Below are 27,219 nucleotides of genomic sequence, written 5' to 3'. Positions count from 1 at the left end.
CATCAAATCAACCCAAACATAAATCTATCTTTTACTGTACCTATATGCTCTCTGGTTGTTCTCCTCATGACAGTGAAATCAGAAACTTTTTTCTCAAGGACAGATCCTGTAAAGCTAATTTAACCTTCTCTGCAGTTCGTGTCCATGAATATGAAACTCTTCTTATTTCTTAATTCCTTGTGTCCAACGCTACAAACACACTAAGCATGAAGCGCTCAAGACTGAGTCACTGACCATTAATCTCACTGCGCCACCTTGTGGCAACCTGACGTCACTTCTGGCTCACATTTGGTCTAAATCTCACTTTCATGACCAAACACACACACACACACACACACACGTACAGGCCCAGAAGAAGCTTCAGTGAGTGGTATTTAGCGAGTGTTGATTTGATTAAGTGTTAATATGTGTGGTATTTGAAGGGACACAGGAGTGAAACAATGTGTTGAATGAAATAAGGCTCCACTCATTTACCTCATCTACTTGGTTTGGTGGAAATGTCAACACCAACGTGTTTGTCTGGTAGCGTCTCCTCTCTGAAGGGAAAACAGTAGAAATCCCTCCTCCTTCACTCTGCTAACGGTCATGTGACGACAGCAGAGACACTTCTACGACAACTGAATGATGCTCATCTGATGAAGATGGCGAAATGCAACAGAAAGGTCCAGAAGAAGCTAGTAAGTGGACCTTGAGTAAAGATTTTTCTTCATCTCCTCTGATGTGAATGTCTCCGTCACACTTTGTTCTCAAAAACTGAGCTTTTATTTCCAGACTGAACAAACCTTCACTGTATCAAATATATTATGTACAAATACATATTTACAATGACCCACCCGCTCAATCTCACACTCCGACACCTCCCTGACAGAAACACGGGGGTCGGCCGAGTGCGAGGACGCCTGAGACGAGTTGCGTGTTACATGACAAATGAAGAGTTAGAGTCAGGATGTGGACGAGGCCTCGGCCGTGACGGCAGACGTAGAGGAGGTGAGGGAGAGAGAGAGCGTCCTCCGTCTCACTGCTGCTCGGCCGGCTGCTCCCCGTCTTCCTCCTTAGCCTCCTCCGGCTGACCCTCCTCGTCGCCGTCCGCCTGCTGTTTCTCTTGCGATTCCTCGATGGTCGCCGTGGCGTCCACCACGCTGATGCTGCCGATCTGATGCTGGATGGTGCCGCCCTGCGTGGTGGCCAAGCCCTGCAGCCCCCCCGGGAGCGTCACCAGCTGGAACTGGGAGCCCATCACCTTGACGAAGGCCGTGGAGGCCGCCGAGCCGCCGGCGCCCTCCTGACCCGCCGCCGTGGACAGCACCGTCAGGTTAGAGGAGTCGGCCAGCAGCTCCGAGCCGGAGAGCGCCGAGGTCAGGAGGGTGTATCCGCCCAGGTTGGTGCCGGCCGGGCCCCCGGCCACGGTCAGCACCTTGCCCAGCGGCAGGCCGGTCAGCTGGTTGAGGGGCAGGGTGATCTGGGTCGGGGAGGCGCTGACCGTGGCCGGCCCGGAGACGGTGCGGGTCAACCGAGGGCGTTTGGGCGCGGGCGGCGCGGGGACCGGGGTGAGGGTCATCAGGACGTTGTTGAGGTGCTGGGATTTGCTCTTCAGCTCCTTGGCTCGCTTCCTGTGCTCATCACACTGCTGCTCCAGAGCTGCAGAGGAAGAGATAATGAGTAAGCGCGCACACACGCGCACACACACAAACACACGCACACACAAGAATTTGAATTATGAAGTGAGATCATTCAAAGGTGGAAACTGACATTTGAACGTGTGCCTTCCGCAGTGACGCAAATTAATTAATTAATTTGGTTGGAATGCCCTTTAGTGCACACGAAACGTAAAAAGGCCCTAGTAAAAACATAAAAAAAAAACAACAACAACTTGAATTTGAATAAAAAACATTAAAAATGTGAATATAATTTGAATAAAAAAACATAAAATTTTTTGAATATAATTAGAATATTTAACATAATAAGCATTAGAAATTCAAATATAATTTGAAGAGGAAGATTGACAGCCCACACACACACGCGCACGCGCACGCACACGCACACACACACACACACACACACACACACACACACTACAGTGCAGAGACTACATGGAGGAGTCAAAAAGGTGCGAGAAAGTCTCTGGTACTGACAAGCGAGGCTGCGGGTGTACTGCTCTCTGTAACGGTCCATCTGACTCTTATGACTGGCCAGAACCTTCTTCACCAGGTCCAACATCCCAAAGTTCTGCACAATATTGTTCAGCAAAACGGCATCTGAAAAAAAAAACACTTCATGTTAAACAGGAAACAGCCTGGTTAAACTCTGCTGGTTTTATACGTCAACCTCACCAGAGGCCCTAAGATACAATATTAACACAATCCTTATGTTATAATATGATGCTATTCTGAATATTGTAATCATGGAGTCTTATATATTACATTTTATTAGCTTTTTGTTAATGATGTAAGGAAAACTTTGTCGTCATCTATTTTATCTTATAAGATAAAGTTGTCAGTCTGTTTTTTTATTCATTTTTTTTCTGGCACAACAGGATTATCAAGCAGACAGGCTGACCAACACACTCATCAAAGTACTCTAGTGTTATAGAACAGAAACTTTCATTCATATTTGCAATTTACGGTACATAAAAGATCACTTGGCATCTGTGAATCATCTGAAAATATAATATTGCCACACAAAATGCCTGTGTCAATTCTAACCTTTGACCTGTAGTGGAGGGTCACACACTCTCTCCTGCAGCCCCTTCAGCACCTCCTGCAGCTGCTTCTGGAAGTCCTCCACCACCTCATCCAGCAGCCCCGCCTCCTTCACCGTGCGCCAGAACACCACCGAGTCCTCTGAGCGCATAAACACACGTCACAGAGAGTCAAACCCTCACTCATTTCACTCCACATGACAACGTGTGTGTGTCTATGTGTCTGTGTGTGTGTGTGTGTTTAGGTCACCTCCGATGGCTGTGACCCACTCTGACGTTTCCTCTGCCGCCTCAGGAAACGAGGCTGCGGCTCCGTTCACTGCAACATAAACAGTAAACAACATCAGTGAAACCTGTTTGTGTCACAGACTCTCTGAGGTCCAGCTCTTAAAGGGATACGGCAAATTGGCCCATTGCAGTAATCCCTATAGTTTTAGGAGTAGGTTTGTTATTTTTAATTGTCAGTGCAAGCTGTTTTCAGAACGGCGGAGCAGAGCCACGAGCTGCTCAGAGCTACATTACGTAAATTTGAGGTAAATTCATGCAAAACCGCTGATGCGCGTTCCCATTAGGAGCAGTTTTTCGACAAGCAGTCTCTGAATTTACCTCTAAAGCCTGCCACACACATAAAGATTTTATAAATCTCAACCGATTTTTTTATCTGTGAGAGACCCCAAACATGAAGATAAAAAATCTGTGATTGAACAGTTTTGATCGTATTGTGTGTGGTGTCCTGCGATATTCCAAACACAGCACACCACACACATTAAGATTTTTCAGAATCTTGACCCTCTGGTCAGAAAACGCAGAAAGAGATCTTTTTTTTTTATGAAAGCGGGACACTTCAGCCTTCACAACGATCCCGTCTGTGTGTGTCCGAGTGTCAGTGGCTCCGGACGCCGAGCAGTCAAGCGGCTGTTCAATAGGGACCCGTGCGCTGTCACATGACGGGCTGTGAGCGGGGGTTACATGATCGTTTAAACATGGCTGCTCTATTGCTGGCTGTTGCCGGCTATGAGCACTACCGTCTTTGCTATCAGCTATCAGGAAATCTCCCGTGTATGCGTGAATGTCTGTGTGAACCTCATGTAACACCAGGGCTGCACCGTGGCTCTCTGTGGGATTGCCGGTGTTGTGTCGAGAAGTGGCTTGTTGCCGCGAGCAGCATGCAGAGCTCGGCAGGCAGAGCTCGGCAAGCAGGCGCTTCTCCACACAACACCGGCTCTCCACACACAAGATGACTTTTGATTGAAACGGCCACCGAAGTCGGCCCCGATAATCGTAAATATTGAACATGTTTAATACTTACGATTATCGGCGCCGAACGTTTTCCTAGCCGATTGTCGGGGGAATTTTGACTCTTAACACACCACACACTACAAGAGAATCTTATAAGATAATCTTAAGAGCTTAAGATAATCGGGCGATGTCTGTCCGTGGTCGGAAGGGGGAAAATCGGGGCAAAATCAGCCCGATTATCTTTATGTGTGTGGCAGGCTTAAAGCAACTCTGTCTCGTAACGTTCCGTTATTATCTCATAGCGTGGTGAATGTGCAGGTCACAACTTGTCCACCAGAGCGTTTTGGAGTTGTTGGATTGTGTAGTTGAAGCGCTTGATGAGGGAAACCAAGAAATCCCATTAGCCTCCGTAGCGTAGCTCTGAGCAGCTCACGGCTCTGCTCCGCCGTTCTAAAAATAGCTTGCACCGACAATTAAAGGTAACGAACCTACTGCTGTGACTATAGAGATTATGGCAATGGGACAATTTGCCAAAATGTTGAACTATCCCTTTAAAGGATGGTACACATTGTACAAAATCTGCCAGGGTATGTAAACTTATGAGCACAACTGTACATGTAAAGCTACATGGTGTGGGTGTATCAGGAGGCCACCCAGCATGCACTGGGGCAACAGACTGTGTTATTTGTCCAGTTTTAGCTTTTGAATGACAAATTAAATATTACGGTAAATGTTTTGACTCAACTCCAATCTCAGTTTCTGTGTTTCCGTTACATAACTCTTTATTACTAAAAGTGGTGAGAATGGATCAAGAAGAACAAAGCATTAAAACTACACCTATATACATATCACCATAGAAACCAGTGGGACACTCAATCAAGCACACGAACCGGTGCCAGGGCGTAGGCTGGGTGACTTACAGTCGGCTGATGAAGGGGTGGCAGGGACCAGGTCAGCTGACTGGTCGCTGCTGATGGACACTTTGGTTCCCACCAGGTCTATCTTGGTGCTGCGGCAGGTGTTGGAGCAGACCTTGGTGTGCTGGTAGAAGTCCAGTTCACCTGAATCCATGATTTTCCTGTGTAATTAAACAACAATGAGGGATGATACACAACCAGGGCTCCAGACGGCCCCTAAATGGGGGCATTTTGCATTTTATCTACTTGTGATGCATGTGCAACCAATATATTTTTTAAATACTAGTGAAACATGGAAAGGGGCAACTCAAAGTATCTGGAACCTGTGTTTACAGGTGACAGGCCAATGTGTGTGAGGAATCGGGTCATGAACGAAAAGGAAATGTGAATATTTGCTTTACAGTGTGCGCACTCCTACATTTTCAAATTTCAAGTTAGGCGCCACTGTGCTCCTAGTAAAACAAATTAGTCTGGATGTTTGTAGGTGTCTGTACTTGTTTGGATACTTTTCTGTCATGTATGCTGTCCTGTTTTTACTTTCTGTTTTGTTTCTGTCCTCTTTTGTGATGTTGATTGTTTGTATGTTGCCGCCACCTGATTATTTTGTATTTTCATTCCCTTAAAAAGAGAAGAAAAGGAAAAAAATAAAAGTTTCCCGCTAGGGCGGTTGGTGGTTGGGTAAAAAATAAATTAGTCTGGAGCCCTGACAACATCTGCGTAGATACACAACCTGTCTTTGCTAATAGCCATGTGTGATAGAACAGTGCCACCCTGAGGTGTCTCTGTCGACTGCACGTCAGGAGCCACTGACGCACAACACATCTCATCAACACAACCCTGTTTGCCTTTGGCCTCAATTTCTGAAAGTTCAAACAATGTTTCTGCAGGAATGGAAAACTGGTTTAAATGTTACTGATCATGACGACAGTTTCAGAAAGTCCTAGAAGCCAGAGGAAAAATCCTGAACACCAGAACTGAACAGGTGATAAACCTCACTCTTCTGTTAAGCACTAAATCAAACTGAGGGTATGTTGAGTATAAAAAGAGGCTGTATGTTTGTGTCCATTCATAATCATAAAAATAACAATATCAGGCATGTAAATTTCACTGTTAGTGCATTCATCCAGACCTGAGCATGGTGCCATTGAGGCGGATGGCTCTCTTCCAGTCCTTCAGAGTGGATTTCCCTGCTAAGCACACAAACTCCTTTGGGCTGATCAGCTGCTCTTTGAACTGGTCAGAGAGGAAAAGAAACATTTGTAAGTCATGATCGACCCACTTCATCCTGGGCTTCACCCACGGCAGCTTCAATACGCTCAGAAATCACATGTTGTACCTGGACACACTTCACATTGATCCCGGGACACACAAACTTCTTCCAGACCAGCGTAGCTTTAGCGTCTCCACAGGTGATGGGGTAGAGGACATCAGCTTCAACGTCCACCTCCTCTGTTAACTTCACTGCACAGACAGAGACAGAAGTCATTTTAAACACAACTATACATCACTGTTGAAAGAGGCTTTTGGGTCATCTGTGCATTATACCATGTCTGGTTTCTGTGTTCTACGCTGGTTGGTGTATTGTGTTTCTGTGTTATGTGTTTACTATGTTTTTTTTCATTTGGACTGATTTTAACCATTTATACCAGACTCAGCATGCAAGGGCCTCTTTTATCCCTGTTGCAGATAAAAGGCTCAGCACGATGAGCTAGGGGAAGATTTTCTTTTTTTTCTCTTTATTTTCTTATTGACTGTATCCCTTTCTTTTTTTGTATTGACTTGGCATTAACTGTATTTATTGTCACTTGTGTTGTCAGTCTTTATCTGCTGCAAATCAATTTCCTTCAAGACATAATAAAAACTGAATGCTTCAATTACTACACTGCCTGAAACATACAGTCAGTAGAGGCTCTCAGCTCCGTATTTTCCGAACTATAAGTCGCGCTTTTTTTAGTAGTTTGGCTGGTCATGTGACCTATATTTAAAGCAACTTATATATCAAAAATATACGCCATGTCATCAAGAAGGTCGAGAAGGCAAAAGGCACGTACTGTATCCATAGCAACCGGAGACTCCAAAACGATCTCATGTCTCTCCCAGCATGAAACACACGGGCACAGTTAGCTCACTGTAACAACAACAGTCTTCTTCTCACTTGTTTTCACTGTGTAAACGGTCGTTGTCCACGGTGGCACCAGCAGTTTTACATTTTTCGGCTTCTCTGCCATTGCGACGAGCTGATTGGCGGAATTGTTTCAGGCTATTGTGTAGACTAAAGCCGTTTTCCCACTAAAATTAGCGGGTCGGCGCGGGTTTTTTAAACGCGGGTCGACCCGCTAACAATCGGCATTTGGCCCCTTTCCCATTGACCAAAATGAGCCGAGTCTGACCCCCCGCTGAGGGATCAGACAGAGCATAAACCAGTCGCCCCGCTCTCATCCGCGGTGCAAGAGACACAGTCATGCCACAGCCGCCCGCCGCGGAGTGTCCGTCCGCCGAGGCAGGAGGACCGCGGAGGACAGAGAGTCTGCTGCGGCCGGATGACGGACGTCCGCGGCACAACACGTCAGTTAAACAGACTGTCGCTTCTTTTCTTTTCTTTTTTTCTATCGTTTTTGGTCAGTGTTCTCTGATCTTTTGATCCCAGTCTCGGATGAGAGCAGAGCGGAGCAGAGCTTTGTTTTGGTACGTGATATGAGACGCGACCAGCGTGATGGCGTAGCGTCACGTAACGTTCAGTGTCATCACGTAAATTAGCGGGTTGACGCAGGTCTGGCGTTCCCACTGCAAGCCGTTCGGAGCCGAGCCGATTAAAGGCGATTTTAACCCGCGTCGCTTGCCGAGTCGTTTGACCCGCGTCGACGCGGCTCGGTGCGCCTTTCCCACTGCCACCAAAAGCCGATTGTTAGCGGGTTTAAACGGGTTTTTTGGCCAGTGGGAAAGGGGTATAACTGAATAGTCTTTCCAGATTAAATGTTTGTTTTGGGATTCTTATGAAATAAATGTTTCAAATATAAATGTGACTTATGGACCGATGCGACTAATACTCTGGTGCGACATATAGTCTGGAAATACAATACTTATGTTAGTCAGCTGCCATGCAAAGAACCAAGTATCTCAATCAATTTCGAGGTCAACTGTCTTGGTGAGGACACTTGAGCCGTTTTCCCACTAAAATTAGCGGGTCGACGCGGGTTTTTTAAACGCGGGTCGACCCGCTAACAATCGGCATTTGGCCCCTTTCCCATTGACCAAAATGAGCCGAGTCTGACCCCCCGCTGGGGGACCAGACAGAGCATAAACCAGTCGCCCCGCTCTCATCCGCGGTGCAAGAGACACACACAGTCATGCCACAGCTGCCCGCCGCGGAGTGTCCGTCCGCCGAGGCAGACTCTCTGGCTGGCCGACCTGAGCACCAGGACCGCGGAGGACAGAGAGTCTGCCGCGGCCATGTGACGGACGTCCGCGGCACAACACATCAGTTAAACACACTGTCGTTTCTTTTTTTTTTCAATCGTTTTTGGTCAGTGTTCTCTGATCTTTTGATCCCAGTCTCTAATGAGAGCAGAGCGGAGCAGAGCTTTGTTTTGGTACGTGATATGAGACGCGACCGGCGCGATTAAAGGCGATTTTAACCCGCGTCGCTTGCCGAGTCGTTTGACCCGCGTCGACACGGGTTGACTCGGCTCGGTGCGCCTTTCCCACTGCCACCAAAAGCCGTTGTTAGCGGGTTTAAACAGGTTTTTTGACCAGTGGGAAAGGGGTATAAGACAGAGGAGCTAGAGAAGCGGCTGGAGGGACCAACAACCTGCACCTCCTCAGTTAGTGAATACTGTAGTAATGTGTTTATTTCATTTACTTCACAAACGCTGCTTTTACAGGAGTTTTGTTAATGAAAAAAATTAATGACGCAATCTACTTAAAGCAGAAGTAAGTGGTCCGGTCGTTTTCGCTAATGCTGCGTTCCAGGCAGGCTTTTGAAATCGTAAATTACAGCTTCAAGTCACAACTTACGACTTTGTAGCGTTTCAGGCAACCCACTCGTGTTTTTCCGACCTGTTTTACCGGTGAAAGTCACTATAACGGCCACTCGTAACTTCCGACCGGTGAACTCGTACCAGATCGAACTGGTAGGACTTCACGGTCGGAAAAATACGAGTTTCCTTGAACGCACCATAACAGTCCTCGTCCCTACGTCGCCACATTCACGGCGTCCCTTGGCTGCACACACAGCCCTGCATGCCGTTCTCTCTCCTCATTGGATAAAAACTGTAGGATACGATAAATGTTTTCTCCTCGGCTCAGAGCAGAGCAGAGGGACTGACAGACCCGTGTTTCGGTCCAAACACTCTATGTAAGTGATTGCTGTCGGAAGATATAACTATTTAAGACTCAGTGTTTCCCCCAGAAAATTTGTTAGTTAAGGTGGTGTCTAACCTGTCGACGGGGGGGGGGGCGCAGATCTGTTGACGGGGGGGGGGGGGGGAGCGATCGTCGGGGGGGACGGACGCGCCGTGCCGTATTAAGTTTCGCTTTCAACAGGCGCTGCTGTTATGCATGCGCGCTTCTCTGTGGTGTGTATGTGTGTGAGAGGATGCGGCCATCGTCCGGCGGGGGGCGGGGGCGGGGGGGGGGGGGGGGGGGGGGTTGCGGCGGCGAATATCGCTACATTTTTTTTTTTTTTTAAGACGTTAGTTTAGGCGGCAGCTCTTTGTTGTTAAGGCGGCCGCCTTAACAGGAAAGCGCTGCGGGAAACCCTGAGACTTATATTAACACAAATATATCACTTACTTCTGCTTTAATTGCCAAATTTTACAAGGTCTTAATAAAAATCCTGCAGGTCACATTACCAATAACTGCCTCTTCCTTTGACAGTGAAACTGAGCTGCCGGCCTCAGCTTGTGCCTCAACTGGTGTAACTGTGAGGACCTCCTCCCTGGAAAAAACACACACACACACACACACACACACACACACACACACACAGTATTTTAAGCTTCAATTCAACTGGACAATCTCCTCAGAAACTAGGTGTGTGTGCTGGTGGCCACTCTGTGCACAGTGTATCCGCCTCACCCTGGCTGAGGGGTCAGCTCTGCAGTCATCAGCACTGCTTTGTCGTCCTCCACCACAGAGGGCAGGTCCTCGCCCACACCGTCCGGTATGGTGACGATCACAACCTCACTCATCTCCTGCATGCTGACCTCTGATGTCGCCATGGAGGACAGGTGGAGCTTCACACCCTAAATCTAACAACGGAGAGGGGAAAATCGTTTATTGCAAAGTTGATAATAATATTGAGAAAGGCATCATCATTACAAGACAATGGGTTTCCTGGCAGCATTAAAGGGATAGTCCGGCGTAAATTTAACCCATGCTCTAACACACCATGAGACCGAGTAGAACACCCCCTGGAGAGATCAAGTTCGCTGACCGCAAACTTTTCGAGTTAGAGCGACATCAGCACAGACAGCCAGATGGCAAAATACTGCTGTCTCTGGAGCCAAGAGCCAACCGCCATCAAAGAAGCCACTTATAACCACAAATCATGCTTAGAACAGCACTACACTTCGTCAACAGTACAAACAGGGTCCCAGCACATCATACGAGGCATCAAACACCTGCTAGCTTTGCCTGGTTTAGACTGAAAGGAGAGGAAAACACAACTCACCCACTCTCCTCTAGCTTGCTATAACGCAGAAGCCCTGACAAGTCCATTACCGAATGCAGTAGAATTGTCAGGAGTCCAGTGACGCAACACTTAGCTGTTTGAGCAGCTCAGCTCCATTCATTTCTCTGTCAACAACAGTTATTGTTAGAAACAGATAGGGAAAACAGATGGGAACTCGTCAGGGCTTCCCCACAGCTAGCAAGCAGCTGGAGGAGAGTGGGAGAGTTCTGTTTTCGTCTCAGGCAAAGCTGGCAGGTGTTTGATGCCTGGTATTGTGTTCTAGGACACTGATAGTACTGTTGGCGACGTTTGGTGCTGTTGTGGGCATTATTTGTGGCTATGAGTTTGCTAATCTGACTGTCTGTGCTGAAGTCGCTACGGGGGTCTCGGTCTCTCGATGCGTTAGATCATGGGTTAAATTTATGCTGGAATATCCCTTTAAGTTTCCAGAAACAGACTGAGCACTGGAAAATCAGGAGGTAGGCGACATTTTCTACGAATCGCCATGTTTATATTCCAGTATCTGGTACTAACAGCTATTCGCGAAGAGCTGGATTTAAGACTGAAAACGACAAAGACGTGAGATGTGGAGCTCTCCATCGGCAAGAGATAACGCTGAATGGCGGTAGCTTCCAATGTTTTGCTCTGCATCAGCAGCAATTTAAACTGGTGGGAGCTTTGTATGACGTTTGGTGTGTGGGTGAGGCATTAGAGGTGTTAAATGGGTCTTACCTCTTTAATATCTTTACGTTAGGGCAGTCCTGACTGGATAAATGTCGCGTCGTCTTGTAGTGAAACAGTGATGCTGCTGTGGAGCAGAGTGGTTGCGAGCTAGCTTTGTTTACATCAAAGCTATTCAGCCAACTAGCTAACAGCAGAGCGCTACCGGTAGACCCATTGAGTCTCCTTTATGTCTCAAACCCAGTATATCTACCCAGTTCTTACACTAAATTACAGTTCATAGGAAATATCATCTCAACCCTCAACCATAGACTGTAAGCCCTCAACACTACAATACTTTCTCGCTACTTCCGGTTCTCCTTCTTCGACGGTGTTGACGAAGTTGTGCATTTGGCGCCACCAAGTGGTCTGGAGTGTGGACCTGACTTATTCAACTAACTAACTAACTAACTAACCAACTAACTAACTAACTAACTAACTAATCATCTCTTTTAAACGACAATGGATTTTTTAAAAAAGTGTAACTTTTATTTAAACAGTATGACTGTAACCCAATGTAACAAATGTTTCAAATCGTTTTGATCCCTAAATAAATAATAACTTGATCGAAAATTGTACATTTTCATTGTTTGTGTTTGCTCTTCTGAGTTAAAATGAACTGATAACCTGTATTTTTTAAGTAAAATGTAGCCTAGTTCCTCCTGTGCTGTGCCTGTCAGTCTAATCTGAGAGAGGAAAATCCCGGGGCAGCCACGGAGAAGAGGAGGTCACGCGAGAGTGAGAGACATTGCAGAGGGATCCGTCATCCGTGGCGCTCGCTCGCTCGGTCCTGGTCCTGGTCCTGGTTCAACTTCTGGTCCTGTAGACTGGACTCTCCAACACCTGGACTTCATGTGTCTTAGGGCCTGGTGACCGATAGACTGCAGTTTAATATGGCGAGCCCTGGCTGGTCAGAGAGAGTCCTGGCGCTGCTCCGCCGGATGAACAGCTTCCACCTCCCAGGTAGAGCAGCGCAGTGACCCGGTGTGGAGCCTCCTCTCCGGTCAGTCACTGCTGCTGCACCCGGTGACCACCTCCGCTCTGTCCCCACAGGCTCCGGCCGCGCTGCCTGCTCCAGGTTTGAGGTCGACGGGGCGCAGGTCGGCTGGATTCCTCCGCATGTAGCCTCGCTGCTGAGCCGGTTCCCCGAGGTGTTCAGTCCTCCGCACGGTGGCGCCGTGACTCTGCGCCGCAGCCTGGACTCGTATGAGCAGAGGTCCGAGGCTGTGGACGCTGTGCTGCAGGCCCTCAGACCGGAGGAGTCCCTCACCTGCCTGAGGGGCTGGAGAGATGAGGTGAGGCACTGGCACACCTGTGGTCTTATATACTGTATTACATCACAAGATAAAATGACAATGCAGAACACAGTATTATTGTCTGCAGTGCACACAGTAAACAGTTCTATCATCTGAATGAATGTAATAACATCCAATTAAACTGGCAGTCTAATTAGCACGTTTTGCAGCAGCTTGCTGGTTGTTCAACTACATCCATAGTATACTGTATGTGTATGGAAGACTAATATAAGTATAAATAAATAAATGCAGATATAAATATTAAAAAAAATAATAAATAAATAAATACAAAACATTTGTTGTTGTATTTATGTATTAATACTTATTATGTCAGTTTTAGTCCTTCATATATGTGCACAGTGATTTAAAATAAATCCTGACCAACCAGACAAACTCAACCAAAAGCCAAGAGCAGTGGTGTTGTGAGTAACAGCATCATCATAATGGATAAACATCCTGAACTAAAGGAGTATTTCATTTTTCAGTTCGTGTATGATCCAGGGAATGTATACAGTTTTTGCAATAAAGTGCCAGAGGCATGTGACTTTTTAAAAACTCAAATCACATGTGCATCGACAGTTCTGTTATTGTTGTAGTCTGTAATTAACCCATGCAAAGCTGTGTTGTCAAAGCAGCTCCCCCCAAAACCGTATTGCATTCTGCCTGATGCCACCACATAGACACACTCTGATCTGTCCAGGAGAAATACTCAGTCTGATTGGAGGTCGCCATAACTTCCACTTTCCTTGGATCCATTGTGAATGTTCATGCTCCTGACAGAACAAAATGCTTGTGCTCTCTATTGCCTATTGGCACTGATAACTGAGACAGTTAGTCTCCTGTAGTTGCTTCAATTTTTATGTTATTTTAATGTTCCTGAAGCACTAATAGCTGCAATAATTGTATGAAATGTGCAATACAAATAAAAGTTATTATTATTATTCCATCTGATACACTGGATCAGACCTTGGTCAGTTATAAACCTCGTATTTATAGGAGTAAATACAAAGGCCTCTCCTCTTTCAGAAATACAGTGTGATGCCTAAATTCTCTGACCCTCCTCTGATGTGGATGGAAAGAGCAGCTACCAGTAAGTTCTGACGCAGCTGACCAGCTCTGTGTGGTGTTTTGTCTGAGTTAAAGGTCCAGTGTGTAAAATGAGGGCAAAACAGTGACATCTAGCATTCCGATTCTATTATTTATCTATTAAATAATTATATTGTTTATTGTTGTTTAAAATGTGCTCTCTGGTTGGCTGGATTTTCCATTCCATACAAACATGGCGACCCAAGATGGCGACACTCTCTAAGCAAGACCCTATAAAAGAAGAATGATAAGGCTATGAAAACCCAACAGATTTTATTTTATAGCGATTATACACTTATACAAATATATTCATGTTAGTATATTTAGATTTTGCCAATAAACCTTGACAAATATTACACACTGGACCTTTAAGTGCTGCATGAGCCCACTGTGATGCTGCACCATAGGTCTGTTCGGGGTGAAGCGGTACGGGGTCCATCTCAATGGATACACCGTCAGCAGCAGCGGGGAGGTCAGCATGTGGTTGGCACGACGCTCCCCACACAAGCAGACATACCCTGGACTACTGGACAACGTGGTGAGTGCCAAGTCACACAACACAGGAAGCAGATATGATCCTCATTGCAGGAATGATTCAAGGAGGCTGAAGTGTTGCTTGTTTGTTTGAAGGCAGCAGGTGGCCTGGCTGCTGGCGTGGGCATCAAACACACTCTGGTGAAAGAGTGTCAAGAGGAAGCGTGTATCCCAGCAGCCATCGCTGAGAGGGCTCGTCCTGTCAACACAGTGAGGTGAGTCTGATACCATCGCACATCTAGAAAATTCAAGTTTCAGTAAATGTAATTTAATGTTATTTGTACAGGGACAGAGCACAAGAAAACATTAACTCTGTATAGAACAAGGAGAGATGCACTGAACCAGGTTTTAGCATCTATGGGCAGAATAGTAAATAACATGAAAATTGTTTTTAAAATTGGGCTCATAAGTCACAGCAATCAAATAATCAGGGCACAGTCATTTGAACATCCTAAAACCAGTTTGCCTGCGCTCACCTGTGCAAAGTATAAATTGGATGAAAAGACTAAACCAACCTTATCACCAGATCTTCATTGTCACTGTACTATTTACCGGTAATGTTATCATTTAATTTCTTCATCACAAACACACGTTGTGGTTTATTTTGACTAAAAACTACAAATTTTGGAAACTCCACGACATTTTTTTTCTTACAGTTTTGGGAAAATAATATAAACTTATAAAATATATATCATGTGTTTTTGAAAAAAAATAAATAGTAGGAACCAATGAGCTCAGAGCGACAAACAGAGTGAGAGACAGACTGATCCATTGTTGGTTTGGGTCTATTCGAAGAATTTAGTGAGAATAAAACAGAATGACATCAATAGTTGAAAGATCAAAGCTACTTTTCAGTGAGGTCTGTTGTTTTAATGGCACTAGAGTCCTGTCAGTGTATTAAGAACACAAAACAGCAGCATTAAAACGCCCACTGCACTGTTTTTACTCTTATTACTCAGCCATTTTATCCACCACTCCTCCATCTGTGCAGCATGCTCAAGGTCAAAAACTTGGTGAGAAACACTGAACATTAAAGGGATAGTTCAACATTTTGGCAAATATGCCTATTGCCATAATCACTATAGTCATAGGAGTAGGTTCATTACCTTTAATTATCGGTGCATGTTGTTTTGAGATCAGCGGGGCAGAGACGTGAGCTGCTCAGTGAACACAATGGAGGTGAACGAGACAGGTCCCTTGTCCCTCATCAAACTCATCAAATACACAATCCAACTGAGGGAACAGCTCTTAAAACCACATAGATTTCAACCTAGGGAGCTTGCAATTTTTTGTCAATTGTCACATTTTGGGGGCCGGAAGCCAAACATCCAAGAGTCTTCAAGAAGTGTCATTTCCATAATATGTCCCCTTTAAAATGAACCACTTGTTGCTATGTCTTCTAGCTACACCTACGAGGATGAGGAGGGGGTGTTCCCTGAATGTCAGTTTGTCTTTGACTTGGAGCTTCCTCTCGACTTTAAGCCCAGAGTCGGGGATGGAGAGGTGCAGGAGTTCTACCTGCTGCCCATTGACGAGGTCAGTGTCAGTTGACATGCACACTCCTGCGTCTTCACTTTGAAACGCACACACCACGTCATCTGGATCATGATTGACTGCAATTTAGCGTGTGACGGTATTTGTTATGTCTTGCCTCGATGAAGCTCTTGACTTCCTGTCCTGGTTTCAGGTGAAGGAGCTGCTGTCCACAGATGACTTCAAACCCAACTGTGCCATGGTGGTCTTGGACTTCCTCATTAGACATTCGTTTATTGAGGCTGACACAGGTTTGAGACGGTTGGATCCATTATAAAATGTGTCGACAACATCAGATCTGTTCTTTGTGTTGACCGTGGGCTTTTCATTTCAGAGCCGTGCTATCAGGAGTTTGTGGCTGGGCTCCATCAGACATTAGAGTGAAGCTGAGGACGGAGCCTCTTGACTCCACAAGTTTACATTTATCCCAGCACATGGGCTCACAGGAACCAAGCTCAGTGCCGCTGACTGAAGCTGGTAACCGGAAGCCAAGACGGGGGAACGGTGCACGTGATGGTGGCTGATCTGATGGACCCTGCACAAAGGTCTTCTTGGGACAGTTTAGGCATTTGACCAATGACACCGTCCAGCTGCAGATGTATGAAAATATTTGAAGCTGTGAACAGGAGCAGTCCTGTCAAGAGTCAGTTGTTCTAACTCTGTACATGGACTCAAATCAAGCTATAAACACTTAACTCCTACTGCATATTTAGACATTTGAATTTAATTGACTTAAATACTAATTTAAGAGTTAGAATACAATTAGACGTCACTGTGTTTTGTTTTATAGATACTTTTAGATCCTTCAAGGCAAGTCTGGATCACAAAATGACTTTGTGTTGTATGTTTTAACCCTGCAACTAAACACAACCGGCCTCTAAAAACCCTGATGTTACGTCAATTGTGTCCACTGTCACTTGTGTCTTGAGTATCTGTCCTTGCTCCTCATTTTATTTCACCAATTACAACTTAAAAAACAACAACAAAAAAAAGACACCAGTAGCCGAGCATGGTCGTTCTGTTACAGTTTATTTCCTTTAGAATACATTAAAAAAGACGAGTGGAGAAATGTGAGGATACATCTGTGTACAAAAGAATCTTCCTCTTACAAAGAGCCCAATCGTTAAGGAGTCGCTTGCATCTTGTATTTCATTATCTGACATCATCATTTTTCTAAGTGTGTGACACACTGACCTTTTTTGTTTTTTAGTTGTGTGCAAAATAATACAAGGTAAGCCAGTAGAATATCACAAAGGTAACATAAGGTGGAGCAGAGTACAAAGCAAAGAAGAAGAACAGCTGTAGACGTCATGAGTGAACTGAGAGGAAACAAAACCCAACGATAAGATCCTGGCAGGTGTTGAGGTGTGCGCAGGTACAGTACATCCTGCTCTACTGTCAAATCTCACACCGTGTCTGTTACTTAAATAATGGGAGAGCATCTAACTGCAGAATAAAACAGACATCTGAGAGGGGGAGGAGTCGTCGGTATGAGTGGGAGTACTGTTTTCAGTCACTTCCACATGCATTTATTTTGGCAGCACAGACGGCTCTATAATCACTGACCGACTGATCGTAGTTAAACCATTTGGCAGCTAAATGCCATAGAGCTTCTTCATTGGCCGCTGCTCTTTCAAAATGATTCGGTGGCAACAGTTTCTGTTAAAGGGGCGTTACCAACATTCCTGCAAATGTTGTCCAATTAAAAGCCTACTGCTAACAAGGAAGCGTCTCCTATGATCTGTTGAAACACTGGCACGTGTGCATGTCTAATTGCCATTAAAAAAAATGCTGAATTTAATTTGAAAAATAGAGTGAAAACAGCATTTATGTTGACAAAAAGAAACTTAACTGTGCTGTAGATGTGTACGTTGTTCTGAATCAGCCAGCGAATTAAAAGTGACCAGACAGAGAGGACTCTTCCTGAAAATCTTCCTATAAAACAGGGCCAATCAGGCTCCACTTGTCATTTAGAGTAAGTTTTGTTAACCCCTTCATACCCAGCTGTGTACAGTGTGTTTGACAGTCCACCTTGATTTCATTCAATCCCAGTTTTCTGACTTGAAGGTTAATCTCAATCAACTTCATTTATTTTTTTAAGCGTTGTGTTAATGATGAAGTTTGTATAAAATACACATAAGTTGGTCTCGTTACATCATGTATTCATGCTCAACTGTAAATAATAAAACACTCAGCTTTTTAAATGAATGAAAACTGTATCAAATATTACAGGTTGATAAAAAAAAGAGAGAGAGAGAGAGAAGCGCGCTCGCTCCGTAGAAAGTTAATTTGGTCAAACTTTAGAAATGAAGGAGAATGAAAACCTATAGAATGAGAGGACAAAACTGAGAGACACGGTCACACTGTAGGACAGCGGCGTACGTCTGTCTGAGCCCTGGTCTCCTCTGGAGCTGGTCTCAGGGACTGAGGAGACCACCGTGCTCCATTCAGAGACCTGAAACCTCCGTACAGGACAAACCCTGCCTCGCCTTTAAAAGCACGAGTGAGAGAGATGCTCCTACTCTTCATGTTCTCTTAATTTAAGGTTTCTAAACACAAGATTACAGTATTTTTATCTGAAAGCTAAAAGCTATAACCTTGAACTTAAAGTATATATCCCCCCCCCACCCCCTTTTCCATTACAATTAAGCTTCTTGTTTTGTTTTGTTTTTTCCTTTGGCTCGGTTCCACTTCTTCTCCCTCATCCCTGTAACTCCCCATTAAACTGTGCCCACCGTGATGACGAGGCAGAAACAGTGGAGGTGTTTTTTTCTTGGCCTTGTCTGTTTCCCCCGTCCCCTCCCGCTCCGGCTGTCACCTCACGCTCTATAGGAGAAGGCAGCCGCTCTTCTTGCCTCGTCTCTTGGCCTGCAGCGCCGCCCGGGTGGCCATCTCGAACACCTCCCTCACGCCGTCTTTCGTCTTGGCCGAGCACTCCAAGTAGCCAAAGGCGTTGATTCGGTTGGCCATGTCCCTCGCCTCCTCCGACTTCACTGGTTCCTGTTTGGGTGGAGCAGAACGATGGGGGGGAAATCAGCTTCAACTCACACAAAAACATTTCAAAAAGTGACCTGTTCCCAGTGGGTTGAGCAGGTGCCACGTATGCAGAGGCTATAGTCCTCGCTGCAGTCTGGAACGCGGCATTAAATAACATAAAAAAAACAAAAAGTGACCTGTTCACTTTACAGTTTAAATGCGGCATCGTTTTATTGGCTGATTAACAATCATTGAACCAATGTCCGCAGTTCAATGGCTGTAATGGAAGTTACCCTAACCTACAGTTTCTCATGACCACTACAAAGCTGATATGTTCTCACTCCCATCAATTATTATTTACTTTTTTCTTTTTTTTTTGAACACTTATGCACACATTACAGGACAGTTAGATAAGTACGGAAGAGTATGGGACAAGGGGCAACAGAACAAAACAAAGAGTGGGTGGGATTGTGAAAAGGGGTACTGAGCAGGCATTTTGAGGGGTGTTGAACTTGTTGGGAGTAAAAAGAAGAAAAGAGAGAGAGAGAGAGAGAAAATATATATATATATATACTGTATATATATACACATAACGGTATATACAATAGGGATGAGCAGTGTAGAGTAGTGCTTGGAGGGATTGGCTCTGGATAAATTGCATACATGGGGACCAGGTGTTGTTGTAGCAGTGATATTATCTTTTATGGTGAATGTAAGTTTGTCCACTTTTGAGTGTTGGGTTAGCAGACTGTACCAGTGTTTTATTGATAGTTTTATTCTGTCTTTCCAATTGAGTTAAATAATTTTCTTGCCAATGGTTTTGGGGTTGATAGAGAGGGCTACATATAGTGGGGGAGAGTGGGATACTGAGGTTGAGAACTTCCCATCAAATTAGTGAATGTTTTTTCTCTCTTTTTTTCAATAAAGATACATTACCACACATATACTGATCATAAAATAAGAAAATAAAATTGCTGATAATTACAATGAAAGAGCGGGACAAAGAACATCAGTGTGAACAGAGCTCCCACAGGTTCACCCCTCCAACAACCTCACTGACCTGTTTCATCTTGGCCAGCTCTCTGCGTGTGTGCTCGTCGTTCCGCAGGTCTTTCTTGTTCCCCACCAGAATAATGGGCACGTTGGGACAGAAGTGTTTGACCTCAGGAGTCCACTTCTCCGGAATATTCTCTGTGTCGGGTTCAAGGTGGACATGTTGAATACGGAGCACACAGACACAATAATGTTTGTCAAAAAAAAAAACCTGCATAGAAGAAACCTCACCTAAACTGTCGGGGCTGTCGATGGAGAAACACATGAGGATGACGTCTGTGTCTGGGTACGAGAGGGGTCTCAGTCGGTCGTAGTCCTCCTGACCGGCTGTGTCCCAAAGGGCCAGCTCCACCTGCAAGAGAGGAGGATGTAACTACAGACACACATCCATACAACACTGGATCTTCGTCACGACTGGATGTGACAGAGGAAACACACTGTAAAGTCTCTACATTTACAGTTTAGTTCAAGCTTGTTCATGAGATTCTGAATTTTTTAGATTAAGGCTCAACTTGTTTATGACTGAGCATACTTGAGCAAACAGTGCACGAAGACGTCAGTGAACTTGTGAGAATTAGAGTAAGAGGAAAAAACTTTATTATAACGTATTATCTTCCTGTCTGAGAGTCAGGTGTTCAGATGGATCTCAACCCCGAGTCTGTGTCAGGGTGTGGTCGGCCTAGCTTTGCGTAAAGGCTGCAAGAACAGGAGGAGACAGCTGGCTTTGACCAAAGTCTAAAAAGAACACGGCTACAGTACCTGCAGTACATCCCAAAAACTGATGTGTTCTTATGAGGAGTTACTCAGGCTTTCTTTACACTACAATTTCCGATTTTTTACTCTCAAGTGGCACAGATCAGATCTGTAACATGAAAACAGGAAAAACTGCATGATATCGGATATTGTCAGATCAGATTCAGGCCCCCATCATATGTGGAAACAAATCAGATACAATGCGCCAATGCGTCTGCAGTCTAAACAGACAGATCAGGGGTCTCATTTATAACTGTTGCGTACGCACAAAACGGGGCTGAAAGTGGCGTACGTGACTTTTCACGCCAAGGTTGTGATCTATAAAAAACAGACTTGACGGGAGAATGTGCGCAGCCCTAAGCAAACTCTGACCCAGGCGTACGCATGGTTTGGAGGAAAAGGGGAATTGGCGACACAGACGGTGTGGTGGTGAACTGAAGTCAGACTCAGGAAATGATGATTGAGAAGAACGATTATGTTTTTATTATCGGCCGTCACACATTTAATTTCAACCCGTATGCGTTAGATCCATGTTGCCACGGTGATTTAAAGCAGAAGTAAGTGGTCCGGTCGTTTTCGCTAATGCTGCGTTCCAGGCAGGCTTTTGAAATCGTAAATTACAGCTTCAAGTCACAACTTACGACTTTGTAGCGTTCCAGGCAACCCACTCGTGTTTCTCCAACCTGTTTTACCGGTGAAAGTCACTATAACGGCCACTCGTAACTTCCGACCGGTGAACTCGTACCAGATCGAACTGGTACAACTTCACGGTCGGAAAAATACGAGTTTCCTTGAACGCACCATAACAGTCCTCGTCCCTACGTCGCCACATTCACGGCGTTCCTTGGCTGCACACACAGCCCTGCATGCCGTTCTCTCTCCTCATTGGATAAAAACTGTAGGATACGATAAATGTTTTCTCCTGGGCTCAGAGCAGAGCAGAGTGACTGACAGACCCGTGTTTCAGACCAAACACTCTATGTAAGTGATTGCTGTCAGAAGATATAACTATTTAAGACTTATATTAACACAAATATATCACTTACTTCTGCTTTAATTCAACAGCGCCATTATTTTGCATCGGACTGATGTTTCAGAAACATTTTCTTAGAATCTAACTTAAAATTCAAAATCAAAATTCCTTCTCTATATTTAATCACCACCATCTCTCAGTCATATTGTCCACTCCCAGAGCGCAGGAGGAGGAGAGGACGGAGCGGCTGCATGGGATAAATACATGGTGTAAATAACTATATGTTCCTATGATACTGTGTGAACATATGATCGAGAGTCAATTCAATCTCAAACCCTGGAAAAAAAAATCCAGTAATCGTTCGCACAATTGTTACATTCTGTTTTCTTGTTATCAAGAGAAGTGTCATGTTTGATCATTCCTCAGAATGTAACTGATTCCGCTAATTATTCAAAGTTTTATCGATCAGTCTAATTACTGTAAATGTATGAATACAGCGGTGAGCCCCGTGCGTAATCCTGCACCACGGCACCGCTGGAGGAGAAAGGAGGGAGAGGGAGACCATGATGAATGGTTAATAACTCATTTCAGATGAAGAACTGTTGTCATTGTTGTAACTATGTGCCGAACCGGGTCCAGCATGTGAGAGGCAGCGCACCAAAACAACACCGCGTACGCTCTGAGCCGCTGACGCCGTTGAGCTGCAGCAACATGTCACGTTGTCACTTTCACACCTGCAGCTAATTCACAACACCGACAGAACAACAGCACGTCAGACTCATTGACATGCAGATCACATTCATGTGGTGGTTTGCATTGACCATCTACGGTTAAAACAGGGCGTGTACAGGGCGGAACGTGAAGCTGATTCAGCTGCGCACACTTGTAGGAACTATGTGATCTATAAAGGGAAGTTTGCTCTCAAGTGTGCGTACGCAGGGTTTTATAAGTCTGAATATTTACTGGCGCACGCAAAACTTGGCTTTTGGGCGTACGTACACTTTTAGTAACGATCCCACGCACAGTTTTATAAATGAGACCCCAGATCTTTCCTGGCAATGCGTCATCAATGATAATATTCATTAAAGGTCCCATATTATGCTGTTTTTCAACCATTTCATATGGGTCTAAGTTGCCCAACCATATTGTATTCATAGTGTATTGTCCCCAAATCAATCTGCAGCTCTGCATCTCAGCAATCTAAAAGTGGCTCTCCAGAAATGACCTTCAAATGCAAATAAGATGTGTAAACCACGTCCACTCCACACCCGTCAAGGGGAGAGGGTGTGGTTTTCGCTACAGGTACATGTGCTAATGTTGACATGATGCGCTGATGAGAAGCGGTACCGTTCCAATATTCTCCGCTCCGCGATTTCATTTTTAATGACAGGCGGCTGTTTTTCAGTCAATGATTCAAAACGATCATCTGGCGACCGCGGTACCGACCGCTCCTCCCGCACCGCTTCATGTGAAATGACGGACGGGAGGAGAGAGATGGGGGGGGGGGGGGGGGTCGGGTCGCGACTGCCACTGTTACGGAAATGTCTCATCGGACGGAGCTCACGTTTTTCCAGACTGGCCCAGGGGGAGGATAAGGAAGTACCAGGAGGTGGAGTCACTTGAGTTCTGCGCTTCGTGACGTCAAGCTGCACAGCAATTTCAATTCGCCCATTTGGAGTCACAATCTCAAAAAAGTGTAGCAATCAATTAAGGGAGTGAACAGACTTTTTTCACCTCCAGGCGTCATATTAAGGCCACGGGAACACATAGGACCACTACAAAACCAGTAGAAAGTGGATTTTGCATAATATGGGCCCTTTAATTCCCTCTAACACACGTTTAGCTGAACCTCTGTATTGGCGCGTGGGGCTGACCTGGACGACCATAGCCAGCTGTGGCCAGCTGTGGTCACTGTCACAGGAATTATTTCAGTGTTTAATTTTTGTTGTGTCTGCGCATCTGTTATTTCCCTCACCAGTTCTTGTTTTCATATAACATTCATTCATATGTGGATCGAGGGCAAGTGAAGGAGTGTGAAAGAGAATGAGCGCAATAGAAACACCAGATTTCATGTTTGCCTACCAGCAAAAACTGAAACGAGCCGATTAGAAATCAAGAGAGGAAAAACAAACAGTGTCCATGTGTCCAAGAGGCTAAGTTCGTCCCGTCCTCACCATGTTGTCAAATTAAATTGTACATTATTATACAGTACAGTCATTTTGTAACTATTATACATTTGGAATTGGGTGAGGTCGGCCGGGGGAGGGCCTCCAAATAAAATTTTGCTCAGGGTCCCAATTTGGCCACTTTGACTATAATAACCCTGGTGGTTAGGATGAATGATAATGACCCTACCTGTTTACCATCCACCTCAATATCGGCCACGTAGTTTTCAAACACAGTGGGCACATAAACCTCAGGGAACTGATCTTTGCTGAACACGATGAGGAGGCAGGTTTTGCCGCAGGCTCCATCACCGACTATCACCAGTTTCTTTCGGATTGCAGCCATCTGAAAGAACGAGGAAAGATCTGTTACAAGTCTGTTACGATCTGTGGTCACAGTTTTCATTGGTGCTAAAAATCAGGATCCAGGGTGGTTTGAGTTAGTGGGTTCATCAGACACTTGAAAAAATGATTTGACAAAACAATGCTTTGAACGCTATGAGAACATACTTTATAAAAGGTAATGTGTCATATAACGTCATCTTCTGTTGTAGCGATTGTAAGATAAACTGTGGTGTTACACTGCTCATGTGACAACAATTAAAAGTCTATTACTCGATTTAAATTATTATTATATATTATTCAGGCGAAAAACAATATACAAACAGGTGACAGTTTATGGGATAAACTGAATGAATGAGTGGACAGGCATAACAAATGGTGTGGTTTCATTACAGGTTCACTACATGGTACAATTAAGCAGTGAATTTCCCATCATGCTCCACTGCGAGTGGCACAAAGTCACTGATTCTGATTTTCTGTCAAGAGGAAAAGATCCAAGTGCCTTTGAAGGACAAATGCAAAAAGCAATGGGCACCGATCTACAGAAACGGGACAGACAGATGAGTCATCCTTCAGCATCTTTTGGAAGACTTTCCCTCCCACAGAGTTTACTGAAGAGCTCCTGTAAATAATACACAATCCACAAAACAAAGCCATTTCTATGTGGGGCCAAACAGCAGAAATACGGAATAGGGCTTCATCCTGTTTAGTTTATAGGTTGTTGCAAATAGTCAAGTCACTGAACCAACTAAATTACCATATAACATGGCAGTCAATAGGAGGAACCTATTACTTTTATCGGGCAAAATTAAACAGCACAGATTCATAATGAGTGGTGCAGACACCTATTATGGTCTGTCACCGCATCGGGAAGTGAAGTGAGCTAACATGACACACTGTAACACACTGTATATGTGATGGTTAGCTACAGCTGCCTGGCGGATCTCGACTATTTGGCAAGTTTACGTTGCATTAGCGCTTCACTTCCTCACTGCCGTTTACCTCCGTTGTAAAGAGCCGCTGTACCTGTCATCTTAACCTCTGGTCGACTGCTTCACGATACAAACTTGCTGTCCCGATGTTACCTTATTTTTAACCATCCCTGCCCCGTGGCCTGTGTGAATCAGTGGAGTGGTAACGTTAGCTAACTTGTCGCTAGCAGCAGCAGGTCATATTCCCTCTGAGGAAGCTTTAGCTGTTAGCTTGCTAACTTTGCTTAGTTTTTCGGGACAGCTGGCCTGTGGTAAAGCCGGACACAGGGTGTTTTGAGACCGAAGTATATCGTCCGAATCTAGCGGCTAACCTTCAACACAAAGATACGAAGCAGAGACCAAATAAGAGAGGTCATATTTGCGAAAATGTACCGTTTTATTTAGAGATACTCGCCTTTCTTTCGTTTTCCTGTCGGACGCAACAGCCCCGCCCCCGACAGTGCCACGAAGATTCGAGCCGCCCATCTGAGGCACTTCCAGCCAATGGGGCACGGCGGAACCATGATGACGCGTAACTGAGCCAACCATTATAAATCATAAAATAGGTTCTGCGACAGATACCATGATTTACAATATACCTCAAAAACAAACTCACATACCTTGGAATTACTATTGTAAAAAAAACTGTAAATCTGATTATTGACCAGACAAGGAGAAAACTGAACCAATGGCTTTAGAGAGATTTATCTCTGAAGGGACGAATAACAAAGGCAGAAGGGTTGTCTCATCTCACATTTGCTCTATTCCCCTGTCTGTCGACAGACAGCTCTCTGTAGGCATTATTTGAAGCAAATCTGTTATTATGAACACCTGTGATACAGGTGGTCTAAACTTTTTTTTTTACTACCCTTAACAATTCCTTAAAAATTAAGTGGATAAAGCAGTTCTTACATAATCCTACATCCACTTGCAACTTTATACCCAAATATATTTTTTCTATCATTGGAGGCCTTTACTGTTATGTTATTATAAAATAGAAAAACTTTCCCTAATTCTGTCAAACCTCCAGAAGCAAATGCTGTTGGCATGCTCCTTAATCTATAGCCTAAATACAACTTCTCTCCACATAGATGCTTTATTTGCAACAATTGACACATAATATAAAAATAAATCTCTATTTCCTAATTCTTGGTTTGATAATAACATTATTTTAGTTACCTATAGCTACTCAATGACTAAATCTGCTAAATTACACAGAATTCCTTCAAATATATGATATTCCTGTTACCCCAAAATAATTTGCAGTTGTAATGGATGTCGTTCCCTCTGATATCCTAATTCTATTAAGAGGTGTTTGTCTTCCTTTAGACCCCACATTAACACCAGTGGGTCATATATGCTTCTCTGTCAAAACTAAAAGAAAAAATGTCCCATAAGGTCATTGTTTCAAACAGATATCACCATTACCCCATCTGTTGTTTAGTACTGGTCTAATATGGTTGATGGTTTTAACTGGATCCATTTATGGAACCTCCCAGATACTTAATTACAAATAAAGTGAGAGAAATGTCTTATAAACTAATTCATATTACTCTGCCAAACATTATTAAAATTGCTGTCTGCGTGAGTCTGAGCCCGAAACGGTGATGCACCTGTTCTGACACTGTCCCTCCACTGCCACCTTCTGGAAAGAAGTAATATGTTATATCACATTGAAGATTGACTTAGATTGGAACAATATACTTTTTGGTGTCCATGATGTCAAAAGTAAAAAACAGAAAGAACTGTATGTCATAAATTTAATAATAATATTAGGGAAATACCACATACACAAATTAGCTAAATTTGGTTACTCAAACCCGTGTTTTGTGGCATTCCAAAGGGAAACGGAACAGTAGCCTACAGTATATTCAAAGCATCTGTGACTCAAAAAAAAGCGTTTTCTTCTCAAGTACAAAAATAATGTATTATGTCCACATTTTTAAATTGAATGTCCTATTTTTTTTCTATGTAAGGGCAAGCAAAAGTATAGTATAAATTTGACGCAAGAGAATTGATTGAATCGGACAAAAAAATAGGTGATCACGTAAAACTGATTGAGATCAACTGATTTGCCCACACAGATAAAGAGATACTGTGTCAGCTACCAGGCACCAGCATATAAAGTGCACAGTGCACCAGTTATCTAAATCAGTCACTGTTCTGGTCTTGCATTGTTGCATCTCCATCCATTTTATCCATTGTAAACAGCCCATCTCACCTAAATTTACTAGGACGCATGGGAGTTTGCCCAACCAGCCCACATATGTTTTGTGGACTTGGAGAAGGCTTT

The 27,219-nt window shown here is 44.4% G+C and overlaps 3 protein-coding genes across 4 annotated transcripts; 1 reads left to right on the top strand and 2 right to left on the bottom strand.

Annotated features, from left to right (window-relative positions):
- Positions 1–739: 739 nt before the first annotated feature.
- On the bottom strand, positions 740–11,515 carry gmeb2 (glucocorticoid modulatory element binding protein 2). The gene is made up of 10 exons (XM_085780959.1): positions 11,258–11,515; positions 9,931–10,103; positions 9,705–9,790; positions 6,191–6,315; positions 5,984–6,087; positions 4,858–5,015; positions 2,949–3,017; positions 2,703–2,840; positions 2,133–2,255; positions 740–1,638 (listed from the first exon to the last, which is right to left on the bottom strand). The coding sequence occupies exons 2-10, from the start codon at positions 10,071–10,073 to the stop codon at positions 1,016–1,018; spliced, it is 1,569 nt and encodes a 522-aa protein (XP_085637085.1). The 5' UTR covers positions 10,074–10,103; positions 11,258–11,515; the 3' UTR covers positions 740–1,015.
- A 473-nt stretch (positions 11,516–11,988) lies between these two features.
- Positions 11,989–16,444, top strand: tpk2 (thiamin pyrophosphokinase 2). Its single transcript, XM_085780956.1, has 8 exons — positions 11,989–12,208; positions 12,299–12,540; positions 13,567–13,630; positions 14,034–14,164; positions 14,257–14,375; positions 15,564–15,696; positions 15,848–15,944; positions 16,028–16,444. Exons 1-8 carry the CDS (start codon positions 12,139–12,141, stop codon positions 16,075–16,077), a joined length of 906 nt encoding a protein of 301 aa, XP_085637082.1. The 5' UTR covers positions 11,989–12,138; the 3' UTR covers positions 16,078–16,444.
- A 261-nt stretch (positions 16,445–16,705) lies between these two features.
- Positions 16,706–25,388, bottom strand: LOC146984091 (rho-related GTP-binding protein RhoA-C). 2 transcript variants are annotated; one of them, XM_085780958.1, is made up of 5 exons: positions 25,320–25,388; positions 23,804–23,959; positions 19,954–20,074; positions 19,730–19,860; positions 16,706–18,693 (listed from the first exon to the last, which is right to left on the bottom strand). In XM_085780958.1, exons 2-5 carry the CDS (start codon positions 23,957–23,959, stop codon positions 18,520–18,522), a joined length of 582 nt encoding a protein of 193 aa, XP_085637084.1. In that variant the 5' UTR covers positions 25,320–25,388; the 3' UTR covers positions 16,706–18,519. The 2 variants fall into 2 exon arrangements, with proteins under 2 accessions (XP_085637084.1, XP_085637083.1); XM_085780957.1 differs by having other exon boundaries at positions 25,342–25,370.
- Between the last annotated feature and the right edge of the window lie 1,831 nt (positions 25,389–27,219).

This window comes from Trachurus japonicus, chromosome 7 (assembly GCF_045865225.1).
Source record: "Trachurus japonicus isolate A0001 chromosome 7, Traja_1.0".
Lineage (NCBI taxonomy): Eukaryota > Metazoa > Chordata > Actinopteri > Carangiformes > Carangidae > Trachurus > Trachurus japonicus.
The sequence above is the reverse complement of the archived record's forward strand: the minus strand, read 5'-3'. Positions and strand labels throughout refer to the sequence as shown.

What these genes read in the sequence shown, in the direction of transcription:
- tpk2 (XM_085780956.1), top strand. Translation starts at nt 12,139, where the DNA reads ATGGCGAGCCCTGGCTGGTCAGAGAGAGTCCTGGCGCTGCTCCGCCGG. An exon ending in CGTCCTGTCAACACAGTGAG is followed by an intron (nt 14,376 to 15,563) that starts GTGAGTCTGATA and finishes TATGTCTTCTAG; the next exon opens with CTACACCTACGAGGATGAGG. An exon ending in ACCTGCTGCCCATTGACGAG is followed by an intron (nt 15,697 to 15,847) that starts GTCAGTGTCAGT and finishes TCCTGGTTTCAG; the next exon opens with GTGAAGGAGCTGCTGTCCAC.
- LOC146984091 (XM_085780958.1), bottom strand. Translation starts at nt 23,959, where the DNA reads ATGGCTGCAATCCGAAAGAAACTGGTGATAGTCGGTGATGGAGCCTGC. An exon ending in TTGAGGTGGATGGTAAACAG is followed by an intron (nt 20,075 to 23,803) that starts GTAGGGTCATTA and finishes CCTCTCTTGCAG; the next exon opens with GTGGAGCTGGCCCTTTGGGA. An exon ending in AGCTGGCCAAGATGAAACAG is followed by an intron (nt 18,694 to 19,729) that starts GTCAGTGAGGTT and finishes CCACCCAAACAG; the next exon opens with GAACCAGTGAAGTCGGAGGA.
- gmeb2 (XM_085780959.1), bottom strand. Translation starts at nt 10,073, where the DNA reads ATGGCGACATCAGAGGTCAGCATGCAGGAGATGAGTGAGGTTGTGATC. An exon ending in CACCCCTTCATCAGCCGACT is followed by an intron (nt 3,018 to 4,857) that starts GTAAGTCACCCA and finishes TTTATGTTGCAG; the next exon opens with TGAACGGAGCCGCAGCCTCG. An exon ending in GTGGGTCACAGCCATCGGAG is followed by an intron (nt 2,841 to 2,948) that starts GTGACCTAAACA and finishes TTATGCGCTCAG; the next exon opens with AGGACTCGGTGGTGTTCTGG.